This window comes from Bombus terrestris, chromosome 5 (assembly GCF_910591885.1).
Source record: "Bombus terrestris chromosome 5, iyBomTerr1.2, whole genome shotgun sequence".
In the NCBI taxonomy this organism is placed as follows: domain Eukaryota; kingdom Metazoa; phylum Arthropoda; class Insecta; order Hymenoptera; family Apidae; genus Bombus; species Bombus terrestris.
In genome coordinates, this window is record NC_063273.1 from 3,230,766 (window position 1) to 3,247,389 (window position 16,624).

The 16,624-nt window shown below is 38.9% G+C and overlaps 1 protein-coding gene across 1 annotated transcript in view; it reads left to right on the forward strand.

Moving 5' to 3' along the window:
• Positions 1-16,624, forward strand: part of LOC100650923 (follistatin-A) — a 64,462-nt gene that overhangs the window by 37,987 nt on the left and 9,851 nt on the right. Inside the window, exon 5 of the mRNA XM_012308887.3 lies at positions 13,127-13,423. Within this exon, the coding sequence (XP_012164277.1) occupies positions 13,127-13,423 (297 nt within the window). The remainder of the gene's footprint in view (positions 1-13,126; positions 13,424-16,624) is intronic.

Here is a 16,624-nt window from a genome sequence, read left to right on the forward strand (position 1 = left end):
TTCTAATGTGTAAGCACGTTCTACGAGTATTTTATAGCTGGGATAATATTACATTTTGCCGTTAAAATCCTCCGATAACGGGTAACGATTTTCGTTCATAAAATATTCAATTTCGTTTAAATAATATTTCGAGTTCTTCGATAGTTTCGAATATATTGATCTTTTAGATTTTTATCTAGAAGCATTTCAAACAAGCATACAATTTATTTGCACTTTAAAATTGATATTAGATCGTTAATTTTGTAACTCGATATTTATCATTGGTTAATATTATTGGAAATCACGACCTTTTTGTTCAACGTATAAACTTTTGTACAAGAAATTATCTTCAGGTATGCACAGTCTAATATTTATAACAATCATGTTTGCTTGATAATTATTAAAAGAAACTCTAGAACATCTGCAAATCTACCTATGAAAATCTCAGAAACTAGATATATCCATGCATCGTTCAATTTCCAAACAATCTTGATGCACTTCCTGGATATTCGAAATACACGTTGCGTTAAAATAAAGCCAACGTGTTACCGCAAAATATCAGCTGGATGCATGTAATGATGTCAAAACGATCAGAGAAACTCCAGTCCCTTGGTCGCATTTTCGAGATTCTCGTGGAAACGAAGAGGAGAACGGAGGGAGTGAGACAACGAAGCAGTTCGATCCACAAATTATGCAGAGTTAGACGTCTTCTAAAATAACAAACCGCGTGTAGCCTTATTTTCATTCCAGGCCGATAACTCGCCCTCTCGCGTGCTCTTTCGGATTTCGGTGAGAGTCGGTCGCGGGTCCATCCGGCGTTGCCGCGACGGAACGTTACGACCATCTAAATCGGGAACTCGCGAAACAACAAACTATTCCCATCCCGATTTGAAGACCGAAATTTTATCCGCGGCACTCGTGAACGGCCGGTGAATGGCATCACGGCTGCCTGATGCTTCGAGGAGGTCGGAACGACGCACAAACAAAAGAACCAACAAGGAACAAATCAGGGAACAAGGGGAGAGACGAGAAACGCAGAAGAATCAAGTTTTAGCGGAAAGCTTCAGCGGACGATGAAAAAAAAGGGAATCTCTCTATTTTCTCTGGCGTCTTCTCCGACAGAAACCGCCCGCCAAAAATTCCTCCAGTAGTTTCGACTCGAGAAAAGCTCGACAACGGGGTACCTTTGATGCGTCCGGTAGCGTCTACCAGCTGAACTTCATCCTTTATTCTCGGAACGACTTCCGTGATCCAGCATGGTCGAGATCAAAGGCGACTCTATCGGTGGGCTATGATGGTACACACAGTGAAACCGCGGATCGTTCGTTTTGCGATTCTATCAGGTTTTAGAACGATTCCGTTTTGCCTCTGCTTCCAACCTCCTGCTACTCCTTCCCACTTTTTGCCCGCTGCCGTTGGCTGCTGGCTGCTCTTCCTATTTCTCCTCCGTGTCCGACGAGGACCTTACCTCTCTACTTCAGGAGAACAGGTGGGTCGCACGAGGTCAGACATTTACCGTCCGAGAAGAAGGTAAGAGAGGAGACCGGTAGATGCAAAGAAGGTTGAGTACCTCGCACGAAGAAGGCCTCGTGGCACGACTCTGCGCGAGGTATGCCATACGTACCGTCTTTTTCGACTGGTCGACGCCGCGGGAGGAAAAGAGAGAGGAGAGAGGGAGGGACGTGCGCCGACGACGAACAGGGAGTAGGATACGCGCGGACAGAGAGAAAGAGAACGTCGACGACCGGGGAACCAGAAGGGAGTCCTGCATATGCAGGGAGCGAAAAAGGAGGAAGAGAAATATAGGGAGACGGTTAGACGAGGAGAAACAAGAAAATGAAGTCGAAGAAGAGGGAGAAAAGGAGCCGATGGAAAGAGGGGCCACGCGAAGAGAAAGAGAAGCGAACGTTTATCCGAGATTCCGCGCGCAACAAGATTCTACGGAGGACCGTTCGATGTGCGAACGATACGTCGTGACGCACCCCCGCGGATCTCGTTTCGAGAAATATCAGTTTAGATTTCAGATACGAAGAAACTTTGAAGGTTTGTTAGTACTCCATGTTTGTCTGAAATTTTCGACGGGGGATGTTTTTGGGATTAAATAACATCGAAGACGATAGCCGTCGTCTGTTATAGTACAAAGATGTAATCTTACATTCTTGGTGTGGTCTTTAAATATACCTTGATGTTTCATTTGCCGTAATGTTTAGGAATACTGGGAAAAACGAGGTAACGAATAGTTTATTATCATTTTGCAAACTTATTTCAAGGCGACTGGGATTCAGAGCCGATATGATAGCTCTTCAAGGGTGAATTCGGTAACATCCACACGCGATGCATAAACATTTTAAAAGATATACTAAACATTCTGAATATCTTCCTAGTTAGAGCCTGGTCATCGACTTTGGTTTGTGCAAAAATTTTAGCCTATCAAACGGTATATTAATTATTCTAATTTTGAATTATCTTTTTGACGACAAATACTTCTATAATCTATCACAAGTACGATTTGATATAGTAAAACAAGTGACGAAACAACTATTAAAAATGTTCTAAGAGCTGAAACTTCGAACATTCCTACCGACTGCACCTACATTTCACACGATATCGATTTAATCCGCAAAAGATTCGTATCTCGAAGAACGAACGCGTATCTCTCTAATCCATTGCCTATCTGTAGGATCCATCCGCTTTCGCGAGCGAGTACGGGCCGGGCGGGCCGGTTGGTTCCCTTCGAATTTCGAGAGGGGTCCCGCTAAAAAGGCAAAGTCCGGTGACACGAGAGCGGCAGGGGCCCTTTTCGAAAGTCGATGTTTTTCTCTCGTGGTCGGGAAGGCTGGAGGCGCGTTGCTCAACCTTTCCTCGTCAGTAACACCGTGCACGGTGCGGCATGGTGTCTGGTCACCGGCGAGCGGCGTGGCGCGGCGTCCGCGCCAAGCTCTTCTTTTTTCGCCGGACTTGTGCAAGATCTGCCCTCTCCTTTTCTCTCCAGGTCGATCCACCCGTTTTATCCACCAGCCGAATCCGGCTATCTCTCTCTTTCTTTCTCGCACCGATCTTTCCTCTCCGTCTCTTGCACTCCACGACCATGTACCAAGCCAGTTCGTTCGTTCGTTCGTCCGTTCCTTGCAACCATATCAACGTCCGCGCGTCTGCGTCTCGACATCGACATTCACTGGCGCATGCCTCCGCTCGAATACTCGCTTCTTGAGGCCGCGAGTCTCCTCCTTTGCCCACGCGTCTTACCCTGCTCACTCGACTTACTCGCTCGCTCGCTCGCTTGAAAAGTTTGCCCCTCGCCGCACCCTTTCTCTTCGACCTTCCACTTCTCGACCGTTCGTCCTCGTGCTCGCCCGCTCCTCAATACTGTAAACAATCGGCGAAAAGAACCTTTGCCCGTATGCAAACCGTGCATCGTCCGCCCGTGACTGCGTTTTACATATCGCCGTGGTAACGGGCCGATGCGAGCTGCATTCAACCGCGGCTGCCGCGAAATCTGCCGGATCCCTGGACTCAGGAGACACATCGACGATGGAGCTACGAGAGAACGTTCGCGGTTTCTGAATATTCCGATCGGATAACTGTATACTCCGACGCACGGGACGATACGCCGCCTTGTGTCGCAGCGGAAATTCTGGCCGAATTTGTCTGCTCGTAACGGGGATGCGAGAACGAGACACGTACCTTTTCGTTTTATCGTACTCGTATTTTATTATCACGTTGTTATACCGGTGTTCGATTATCTAATTTTCAAATCAGTGCAAGTAACTGTGATCGATCGTAATTTTTCTATTAACATGCAAGGAAAATTGTAGAGATTCCTTCTGGAATATTTCGTTTAGGTTCGAGCCTGTTTGAAAGTACGGTAGAGCTAAGTATATTTATTGGATGAGATTTTAAGATATAGAATAGGAGTTCACGTTCAAACAAGCGGATAAAGTTAACTGTAATTTATTAAATCGAGGTTCAACTAAAATTTCATTAAATAAATATTACAATTTCTAGTAAATTTCTAATAAAATTCACGTTCGGACAACCGTATCAACAAGAGTTTATTATAACTTGATTGTAATAATAGAATTTCTATTATACCTTTTACCGAAGTTGTTTATCTCGCAGTAAAATTCACGAGAAAATGTCTCATCCTCGATGTGTTAACGTCTGACCCGACATGGGTTAACACTTAGCTGGCAGAACGCGTAGAAATGCGCTTTACATACATATGTATGTATTGCGTTGAACGACATGTTAATCTTCCTTTATGAACAGAATGCGTATTAGTTGAGATAAATGTCGAGACGAAAATAAACATCGTTTGTTTGTTCTTGATACTATAGTCAATTGAATTTTTTTCTGAGACGTAATTTTCTAAGTACAGGTTGCAATTCGTTCCTGCAAATAACGATACGTTTATTCAGACTGATCTCTTCGATCGATATAATCTTGTTTTGATATCGTAAAACAAGATCCGAAGAAAGAGATGTCATATCAGTGATGCACGCAAATCGAGAATACATTTTTATACTAAGCAAATAGCTATCTGCTAAGTGAAAAGAATCTCGTTCTTGCCTCGTTCGCAACAAGTTCAGGAACATGTTTTTACTTTTACTCATCGGTAACTTTAGTTCTCGTATCCATAGCAAGAAACATTGAAACATCTTAATTATTTACTTCGATAGATACTCGAGCTTTAAACTTTGTTACGATCTATCATTGTCAATTTCGACGCCAAGAGAACACTACGTTTCGTGAATAAAATGTTTATTCTTACCTCAGCCATTTTGGTAATGAAAAGATACTCAACAAATTGAGTAATTCAACGGGGAAAATTATATCAGTAAAATATCAGTAGTTCAAAATATTCGACTGATTTTGTTGTACTGTCTCAGTTTGGAAACAAAGGAATTACTCCCGTGATTATTATTTTTCATCATTGTACGTCTGTAGGTATATTTCTATTCGAAAGATGTATATTCATTACGACAAGATTAATTCGAAATCAAATTCGTTTATAAATCATCGATAATTCGTAGTCGATATTACGTCAAGTAAAAAATACTACTCGATAAAACACCTTCAAAAATAGGTACACTTTTTACGACCAAACGTCACGCTGCAAGCATCGTGTTTTCTCGTAAAATTCCATCGTCCTCATCGAATAAAACGCGTGGATGCCGCTTGGATCGGACCTACTAAAAACCGATGGATTGTTCAGCGAGCATCGGCCATCGGCTTTTCTGTTTCTGTTTTCCCGTTCCGGTGGAATTCAGAAATTTTAACGCTCGAGTTAATAGAGGCTCCGGTGAAACGTAAAAACTTCCTTCGATCGAGACACGAGGAAGAGAAGCAGTGGAGGAAGAGAGGAAAAACGAGGGAAGGAAGAGAGGGAAAAAACGACGAAAGAGACATAGACAGCCGCGAGAGGAAGAAGAAACGGTACACACGAATGACAAGGAAGTAAATAAGTAAATAAACCAGCCGGCTTAGCGAGGAGGTGTCGCGATGTAAATAATCGTCTTCCTCGAGGATCCGAGGCGCGAAAGTGCACGTGTCTGCAAATATGCATACGGTAATATGTGCGAGCTTTTCCCAGTCTCTCTCTTTTCTTCCTTTCCACCTCTGGCCCCGCCGGTCCGGATTCTTTGATATTCTCGGACCTCTCGTACACGCGGTGCCATCTTCTCGGGCCAGCATAGGCGTTAAGTAATTTGCTTATTTCTTTTTGCTCGCCGCTAATAGCTCCTCCATACATTGGCATGGTTTTCTCGCGCATCAAATTTTTTTCGCGCCTCAACCTTTTTCACTCTTCGGGCAAGTTCCGGGGGAAATTATCCGTTTGCATGGACGTTGAAGAGATTGTCAGAGAGATTATTGCACGCGGGGTAAATGGAGGGACGAGATTGTAACGTTTCATTTTTATGGGACTTTCCGTGTTCTTGATGGTGGATGTTATTGCGGCTCTTAAGCAATATTAAGGTATTTTAACGTTATTATTTCGTTATCGTTTTTTAAATGAAATTCGTCTGTCCAACAAAGATATCATAGATTAATAAAAACTTTGTTGGTTAAATTTGTTTGAAAGTTATTCTTTTAATTTGGCACTCTTAAGTATATATCGAATACAATGAATTCTCTTTTTCCAAAAAGGAGATCCTATTTCATCAAATTAATCCTTTCTCACAAATGTTTCTTAAAAACTCATCGAATCGTGGTTGAAAATTCGATAAAAATCAATGTTCGTTTAAAAATTTGTTTTAGCTTAACAATTTTCTAAATTACAATTACGGTCACCGAAATGTGATCGGTGTAAGATAAACAGAAAATTATAACGGACAAAGAAAGCCGATCTTATCCTGGATCGTTAATTACGGGACTAACAACTGGTTCCTGCTGACGTGTCCATTTAATGCCGTTGCTAATTAATTATATCGGATCCCTAAGAGAGAACTAGCCACGAATCCGCAGCAATGCAACGTTCTATCCGTTGCTTTGTTACGACTGGTAGAACGAGTTCCGAAAAGGATGTACTTTGAGCTACCCCATGTTTCCTCTGCATTATTAATAACCACGTCCCATTAATTACGATTGACGCACGTGTCTCTCAGAATATCACCGAAATGATCAAAATCGATTGTTCTATTTGTAGATAGCATAATTATGTAAAAAGATTGACACGACGTGACTGTACATAATTTCGAACTCTTTTAAGATGAAGCGAAAATCAAAATATTTGTATATGAAGAATAATTATAGTAATAAATAAATAAACAAGAGTCTAATTGCCATTTAACAGGGTATTAACTATCAGATAAAATTAATATAATTTCGTGTCCGGAGCACGCAAAGAACCACGCGAGATATTCCTTGGTAAAGTTTATAGCACGATCGTAAAGAGGACTACTTTCGAGTCGGAATCTTAAAGCTTATTAAGGATTGCATTAAACATTTTTACTTTATTTCGCACTCGATAGTCTGAAACATGTTACAAACTCAGTATCTTCAAAGGGAACTCTGAAACCATATTGTAATCGCGCAAGATACCGAGGTTACTGACCTGCGGGACCATTGCGACCTTTCCGAAAAACCGAACATCCCGCGTCAGTTCGGGTGCCACGCCGGAAGAAGGCGCGTCAAGGACGCGCGGAAGGGTGGTCGTGACGAATTTTGAACAAGCAATCAACGCGTGTCCTGAAGAAACTTGAGAGCTCGGATAGTCCGAATGGTTTAAACACATTCTAAGAGAACATGTTCTAACATTCAATAGGTATTGACATATTCTAGCATTCTATCAGCATAGACATATTCTAACTTCCTAATACGAACGACACAAATACATATATTGTGCTGTACTCGTTTACATACCCGTTTCATTAAAACCCAAGCTCCTTGCTACTATTGAATTTAAAAGACGTGAAGTTCAGTTCTTCTTACCCAATCACTTTGCGACGTTTGCAATTGATAACCACAGTTATTCAGCGCACAGCGTTCGTGTCCAAGTCAATGAATTATCGGAGACAGACGCGTACTGTATAAGTTTATACTGTGCGATTCTCCAGATCCACTTAAACGACTTATTTTCTCGTGTAATTAAGAATCGAATTATTCGATGGAATAGCTAGCTATTAATTTTATTTCCAAGCTATCCTTTTAGCACAGAATTTGTATAAAATGAAATAACAAGGGACACTTTGAAGAGGGAAGAAAGAATTGGGTTGCGAGGAGTTAAAAGCATGGCCGTTCTTTTCATAGAGATATTCAGCGGAATACAATTTTAACTCTCGAGTAACTGCACTGTTTTAAATCATACGAACGGCTGCGTAGGCGTGTGAAATGAAACACCGTAAATTACGCTTAATTTATGGAGAAAAACAAATAAATTTCGTTGAAAGAGTTTGTTCGGTACGAAGTTATTACATGCTCTTTGACTTAACCGCCTATTAAACGGTTCATTCATCTGCTGTCCGCTTCTCATTTCTCCGTTTCCTTTTCATTCTTGTTTTTCTTTCCTTTTTCATGCACTCCGGCTTTTTATCGTAGCGATTAGCATTACCACGATCCCATGCTATTTTTAGTCTGCTAAGAAAGTACTACAAGCAAAGAAATATTAAGGAAATCCGGATTAACATCGGCATTGTAATTCAAATAGCTTCGATGCGCTCGTCGCTGTTGGGGCAATTCGTACAACGGTTAATAAACACACGTGCTAATAAACGATAGCGTTAAATGTTCAAAATATAACGAATGTTAAAATTTTGCAATTCTACGAACATTTTTAAATTTACGATTTAATACAAAAATAGCGATAATCTTTTAAGTGACAGCAGGGACAGCAGATGAAAATTTGACACAAAGTTTTGTATACGTCGGTCAAATTATTTAAAATTAGAATAAAATCTAATAATTGTACGTACAATATAAGTACAAGGTAGATCAACATAAAATAATTTGTTTATTAATCTTTCAGTTATTTCATGATATTGATCAATCACTTATCGGAATTGGTGATCACTTCGCACGTCGAATGACGTTTGCTGTCGAACGATGTTACGTATTACAGGGAGTAAATAAATGCATAAATAAGACAATATAATGCTTGAAAGACGAAGCGTATTTCTCTTTAACGAGCACGTGCCTCACGAACATATGCCCATTCGTGAGCCATAATGCTTATACGTATACGTAATGGCTGGCCGCGTGCATTCCTTCTTGCGTTGACCCTCATCACATATATGAATCATAAATCATAAGCATGTTATATCGCGGATTTGCAAACAGCCTCGTATTCGTCGAAGATGTCGTTGGTGCTTTACAAATTTACAGCTCTATTGAGGCGTGTCAAGTAACGTGTTGCTATATTTTCGTAGACAACGGTTCAATATGATATATTTGACGAACTCGCAAATAAGAGAGGTCTCTTGTGCAAATTAGAAGTCGTCAATATTTTATCGAAATCATTTCTTTAATCTTCAATATTTTCATTTATTTATAGAAATCTACATTTTATGTTATAATAATATACCATAATAATTGACAGTTTTACGAAATTGTTCTTCGTATTAACATCATGTATTTTCTATTTTTTTTTTTATTTTTTGTTTCCGATTATTCGATCAATAACCAGTATCCATCGTTCTGACGAGTTTGAGATTTAACTAACACGCAAATAAATAATTGTTATAAGAATACCTGGATCTGGAAATATAGAGATTCGCGGAAATCATCTGTTCCGCGAATTGCACGTGTTAAAAGATTCTTTTGAAAGGAAGAATAATGCAAACAATCTTGCTGAATCGTCTCAATAAACGTTTGTTCTGCTTGTTTCTCTGCGGCCGCGCGCCTGTTATTACATAATTACGTATGTACACTGTGAATGATTCGGCTTAAATGTCAAAGGCAACGAGGCACTGCGATTTATCGTATCGTTTGATACGTAATGACTAAGAAACAGAATGTAATATTATGCAACGCCTTGCACGAGGGTCATTGGTCATTCAACTTGGAGTAGCATTGACACAATGTAGGTGCTGATTGAACTACGGAAACGTACACGAACCGGCATGATTACCTTGATATCTCTTTACCGTACAAATATCTTACGAAACGTCAGGTGAAATATAGTATGATTATAGTGATGATTTAGGAAGTATATCCTTTGATGCTGTCAATCCTTTTCCTTGACAACCTCTTTCGTGATAGGTTGCAGAATTATTACTTTCCAAGCATCCTTCGATCGCGAGAAATTCTATTGATAAAGCGTGCCAGGCATAATGCATATGAAGTCTTTTTTCTTATTTAAAAAAATTTGGAATATATTATACTGAGAGTAAAATATGAGAATATAATTATTTTTAGCGATGACGATAAAGATACTTGTAATTCAGACATAAATATATTATTGTAGGTTTTTTATGAAAATTCGGGTTAGATGCAAACAGTTTCGATTGAATTTAAATAATAAGAATAATATAGAATATAGTTAAGAATAATATATATATATATCAAGAATGACAAATAAATATAATAATAAGGAGTAATAAATTAAAAATAATAAAAACTAGAATTACAGATCATTTATCTCTATTTTCATTGTTGGCTATATACTGTCAACATATAGCTACGTAAATATAACTAATATAACCTAAGGAAATATCTAAAAAGAAAGAAGATAATAATAAATCCCGTCGCAATAAAATAACAATGTTATCAATAATACTATATAATAACAAAAGGAGGATAATATAATTTCTACGAACGCTTTGTCCATTACGTTCGTAGGGAGCAAGTGGTTGTTTTCGACATGTCCCATAACACGCGTTCCCATATATTTTTCTAATAAAGATGCAGCGTTGTATTCTCATTAATATAATGTTCTCGGTACTACAATTTGCGTAATGTGTCTTAATAAATCCAATTGCTCCCTCTAAGCAGATGTCTCTCAATGTATAACAATGTAACGCTAGCCAGCGTGTAACAGGCAATGAGATCCAGCATCGAGTAGACTTTCATATAAAAGTACGCACGTAGCCTAAGCATCGTGTCTAACAACAAGGATCGCATTACGGAGCGTGAATCACTTAATATTAATCTAGTACAGCCACGTGGTACGGACAACACAGACTACAACTACACACGCGAGTGATATGATGATTGCTCCGATCGTGGCTTACACGTGCACTAGGAACCCTAGACTAGACAAAGAATTTACGTCCGCCATTTTATACGTCAGACGTCCGGCAGACAAACAAATATACCTCATACGATGCTCGAGAATAATTGATATTTATAACAGTGGCCCATGACAGATCGATATAGACTATCATACGGTAGATGTGCACCATCTGCGTTATTGATCTTATAATGGCAATTAAATATACCGTGTACTAAGTGTATTTAACACTTTTATGGTTTTGTCTAATTCATAAATTCTTGTTTCTTTTTCTCATTTTTTAATAAGCATTTAAAATTTCCTCGAAGTTCAACAAGATATCAACTTGTGGGATCTTTGAAAATAGCAGGAAATAATCGATATTATTGACATTGAAAATGAAAAGAAATTGTATATTGATCGTTGTAAATTATGGATTTATTTTAAATTATTGTAAATTAAGTGATCGAACAACACTCTGAGTTCTGTTAAACGTCGGCCACGTACATTTAAATTTCTTCGCAAAATAATTGAAGCTTCTTTTCGGTAAATTGTTAGTATCGTAAATCTTCAGAATGGAGAATCCGCTTATTTTTATATTAAATATGTACTTTTAGTTTCATAAGAGTGAAGCATAGATCAGCATAGACTGAAGTTTGGTAAACTTTTACGTATCCGAGACTGGCTCGAAATATTTTACATCGTGGTAAATTAAATTTACGTTTTAGCGAAAGGATATTAGAGAGACACTTCACGCGAACTAAACAGCTTCGTGTCTCGGTATCAGCTACATCTACTCAAAAGTTCAAATTGCGAATTTTGAAACAATCGTGTTACTTGACCAAATGAATGATTTATCCGAATGTAGACGGTCGATGTACGAATTGCGTAACGTTTCATCGGGTCGCGTACGCATTGACGACTGGCAGGATGAAAAATGAGCAATACATTACACGATCCCTCCGTGAGAAGTGGGCCATTGACCCAAGTAGGTGTAACGACATATTATTGCAGTAATCGTGTCTGCGAACGAGTCACCGCACGAATCTACCGAGTGGACGAAGATAGAGCGCGTCTAATTCGACGATTGAACCTGTCTCTCGTTTCTGCCTCGTCACAGTAGCTCTACTACTAGCCAGTTCCTTCCAGTGCCATTTGTTATTATGTAACGTGCACGTTCCCCGGTGATGTCTCGCGTTCGCGAAAATCAATCCACATCCGTGACTTTGCCTGCCACTCGATCTTCCGCGATGAGGTCAATCCGTTTGAGCTCTCAAGGTCTTGGTACAAGGAACGATCGTGAACTTGCGTTTCTCAGACGGTACCAGTTTAAACTTTCAGAGAAGGTTCTTTAATATAATGGGAAATATAGGGAAGCTGGGCTAGTTTGTTTCTGTGCTAACCCTTTGAGGGTCGAATACTTTTTAACCAACGAGAAGAATTATTTTTTATCGGTCGTTGGTAATAGAAACACATGGTTTTGTAAAAAAAATATATGTCGTGTACAAATTTGAAACCAGTTTTACCAGAAACAAATATATTTATCGTCTAGTTAATTAAGGTTTAAAGATTAAAACTAAAGCAAGAATGGGAAGTAAAAATTTAAGGACCATGGAGTTAATAAACAATGAAGTAACATTCGTATACGAAGAGGCGATCACGGACGAGTGGAGGCTCTTAAATTCAATTCCGTTGCACACTTTTTCTAGAGGGAAAAGATTTTTAACATTCGGGTTACATCATCATCCATCGAGATGAAAAAAGGAGGAACAGTTATCCAAACAAAAACGATTCTGCAGCAGACTTAATCCTTCACAAGCGCCTTTATAAAACACAAACGAGCCTCCAGACTCATCAGCATACGTCGTATCTACAGTTTCCGTCTGAGAGATCATCAAAGAGCAAAAGGAGTACCGTTCTACTCGTAAAACGAACTCGAATCAAAAACCATCGATATTAATCATTCGAAAAAATTTCCATTCGTTCGGTGAATGCGTGACAGCGCCGTTTTTTTCTGTTATTTTTTTTTATAGAACGCAGACTGTACTGTAATTCATTTTTCTATTTTATAAAGAACACAGATTGCACGGTAGAACTGGATTTATCGAATCGAAATGTTAGTTGACGCCCAATTAACTCAACTTTTGCTGGTTGAATTCACTTGTCTGAACGCGAGCTTCTATTGTTTAATCGGTAAACTTATATCATTTGAACCGCAATTACATAAATTTGTTGCGCCTAGACAAGTTTCTATAAATCGAATTTTATCGTACTTTCGCGTTTCCTTTTGCCGTTTTATACAAAACGCAGATTGTGCTACGATTCCTCTTTTCCACTTCGTAAAGAATATACGATTCGCTTTAATATTTTTTTCTGGAACAATGGCTAGGTATACTACGATTCGTTTTGCTGTTTTATAGAGAATACAAACTGTACAACGATTCGCTTTAATACTTTTTAGAGAACACTGATTACGCTACGATTCGTCTTGCTATTTTATAGAGAACGCAGACTGTACGACGATTCGTTGTCGCGAGGGGCAGACGTGTCTATCGGAGATGAAGTCGGGCCGACCACGTTGCGTGACCTGTACCTATCGTTGTCCCCGGAAGCGGGAGCGCGTCCGGAACCGGACACACCGTGATCGAGATCCATCGGCGACCATGTTGTGTGCCACCAACAATATCACCTATCCAAGCTGGTGTCACATCGTCAAGGACGCCTGCGCTACCGGCTTCGTCCTCGAGACGCGACACGCCGGCCCCTGCAACGCCTACGACACCTCTCCTCTCTATATCGGTAAGTCCTCGACACGCGATTACGTAGATAACACGCGCTTGCTAGTCAATGAATACTGTTGGCTGGGTCCTGTCTGTTCCAAGTAGCCTCTGTATTCAAGTAGCGAAGCTCGACGCTTCACGCCTATCCAAATACGCGACCACGATATTTGATTATTTTGCGCAATACTTTTACCTTTCTTATGATTCTAGCTGGTTTTATTGGATTTGACGAGTTTTATGATTTTCAACCAGTTGTTTTTGTGGCTTTAGTAGATTTCAATAGCAAAATTCAAAGACACGATAGCGATATTTGATTATTTTACACGATACATTTACATCTTCTATAGGTTTCGTTTTATGTGTTTTTATTCGTTTGAATGAGTTTTACGGTTTTAAAAAGTTGTTTGCTGGACTTGAATGAAGTGTGTATTACACGTGTTATACACATACTCATGGGTGGTGAAAGTTAGTGAATAGGTTTATGTTGGATTATAAAATATGTTTGTTTCAATGAGATTGATTTATGGGTGTTTTCTATTGATACTGACAATTGGATATGGAATTTTTAGCATTTTTCTTTTTTTTTTTTTTATTACATTTTTTATTTCGAAAAGTGATTGCTCGTTTTATATGCAAGAAGTTCGGTACCAGATTCGCTTCTTGCAAATGTAACTTCACGTAGGAGAATCAGACAAATATTCTAAATACTCGTGACAGACGATAACGACGTTTTATAAATCTGAAAATCGAAATAACTTCCAATAAACGAAAATTTAACCGCTTCCTTGCTGATCGTAACTGCCCATTGAATTCAAAGTTCAGAGAATGTTTCACGTGTTTTCTGCGTTATTGCGTTATTATTTATTTTATAATAAAACGTGCAAAGTTAAACACCATCGAGAACCAAAAAGAAAGGAAAAAGGAAGAAGGGGAGCAATAAGAAAGAGAAAAAGTTGAAATGCAGAGCGTGAACTCGTTTTTCATGGAGAGCAAGCGGAACGAGCGCAGACGGTAACAGCGTGGCGGTCGACACTTCCATTCCGATTTCATTTCGCATTTAGCAAGGGATCGCCGATGTCGAGGGGCCGCGTTTCCCATGCCGTGATAAAGCGGAATACGCGTCTGGTCATTTATCTATTTCTCTCGGAGGCGTGGGCCATTCACGAGCCGTCTGCGAAGCAAGCGATCGTCGTAATCCAGCGTGGAATTCGCCTTGTTCGAGTCGCCTCTGAGAATATACGCGCCCACACGCTCGCTTGTCTCGCCCGTTAAACACAGTCAATCGCGAAAACCCAGAGGAGAGCTAGCCATGGAATTCTAGAGTTCCGTTTGCGATGCCTCGTTGCGTGTGCATTCTCGTTTCTCGCTACGCTTCCTACTGTTGCGTTGTCGCCACGCCATGGGAACCCATGGAACTAGATCGATTTTTATACAAATTTTCAACGCGTCGCATTCGCTGTGTTTTTTTTTTTTTTTATTTTCATTCAATATTCAATGCTTCACACGAGTGATTGTTTAGGCGATTCAGAATGATTTTTTCAATGAATCTAAACATATAGAGTTTCTTGAGACGCGGTGAAATTTTGACGATTAATTTTTTGAAATACTCGCGTTCAATGAGCGAAGCTGTGAGTCGATTGATAGTTTGAGAGCCATTTGCGTTTTTATAATGTTTCAGTAATGTTAAGAGTTAGATTCTTAGTCTTTTTGGAATAATAAGGGAAAAGAATAATCGAAAGTGTATACGTAATTCGAGAAGATAATACAGATGAAACATTATGAGTAAAAGATTTATTGAGAAACTTTGAGAAATATTGAATTATTTCTCTTGTCCTTCCCAATAGTCTTTAAACAGAAATTCAACGAATAATCTCGCTTCTTATTTCACAAATGAAATATAAAAGTTGCGGAATTGTATTAATCGAAGAAAAAGCTGCCGATACGTTTCTTTCGTTTCTTTCAGCCGATAAAATGCTTTTGTCGTGCGTGTACAAAATGTTTGTGTAGATGTAGAAACCTGTTGCATGCCGGACATAAACGGGAAAGTTTACGCATCAGCGTCTAGCATCCTAAATTATTCTGACTTTTATCTCAGGCACGACCCACGATTTTTCAAACCCGAGTAGAATTTATCGAACTTGTAGCATGCTCTACTTGGCACGAGTAAGTACCTACAGTATCAATTAAATTACGATGGTTTCTTGAATCGCTACCGGTATAAACGTATTCCGACATCGATCACCATTTCGCTAACGTTATTGATATTTATTTATAAGTTCCAATGCCCACGCTAACGATAAAATTAAAATAACTATGGTACAGAATGTAACCACTGGTAGAATTACAACAGAGTATTTTATGGTATATTCTGTCGTATATCGTGATTTATTTTGTATCGCCAAATCACAATAAAATAGACAATAAAGGGTGATTTTATAGAGTGATTTCGAGTTAAGCTAGAGGAGAAAAGGAAATAAGCAAAATTTTATGCTGTTTAAAAAGTTTTATCGTTCTATTATATAGCTATATTATTCCATTCTTTTGTTATTCTACTCTATTTATTTATTTACTACAACTAAACTAATGCTTTCGCGTAAATTGATTCCTCGTGTGATTTTATTAATAAAAACTAAAATTATTCGAAGCTTGACACTTTACGAAATATTTAATTTTTGCATCCGTGCATTTAGAAAAAAGATTTCACCACAAAACGATAGCTTGTTTCTCTACGATCGTTTTTAACTTATTTGGGACATAACCGTAACCTGGGTCAGTTACAGATTCATTCCATCTACTGATAATAAAATTGCCTATGTTTTAGTAGAACGATAATTTATAAATAGAACAAAGGAGAGATGGTTAATCGATAAAACAAACTGGAAAAAAAAGAATTATATCGCGGTGATATAAATTTCCTGTCTGTGACATTCTGTCAATGTATCCTATCGCATATTATATTTTTCACGCGTTTATTACCTTCAACGGTTGTTCTCGTGGAGAACAACGCGTAGAATAAGTTCCTTTCTCTAAATTATAATAGACGCAGTTGAATGCGGCTTTCTTTCATGCTGCAAACGCGCTTATATGTATCGTAATTACATCGGGAAACGATACAATGACGGTTCGCTATTACGCAAATTATAAAAGAGATCGTAACACGTTCAGGAACAGAAGCTTTTGAATAATTTGCATTGTCTTTACGCAGCAAACCATAAAGACG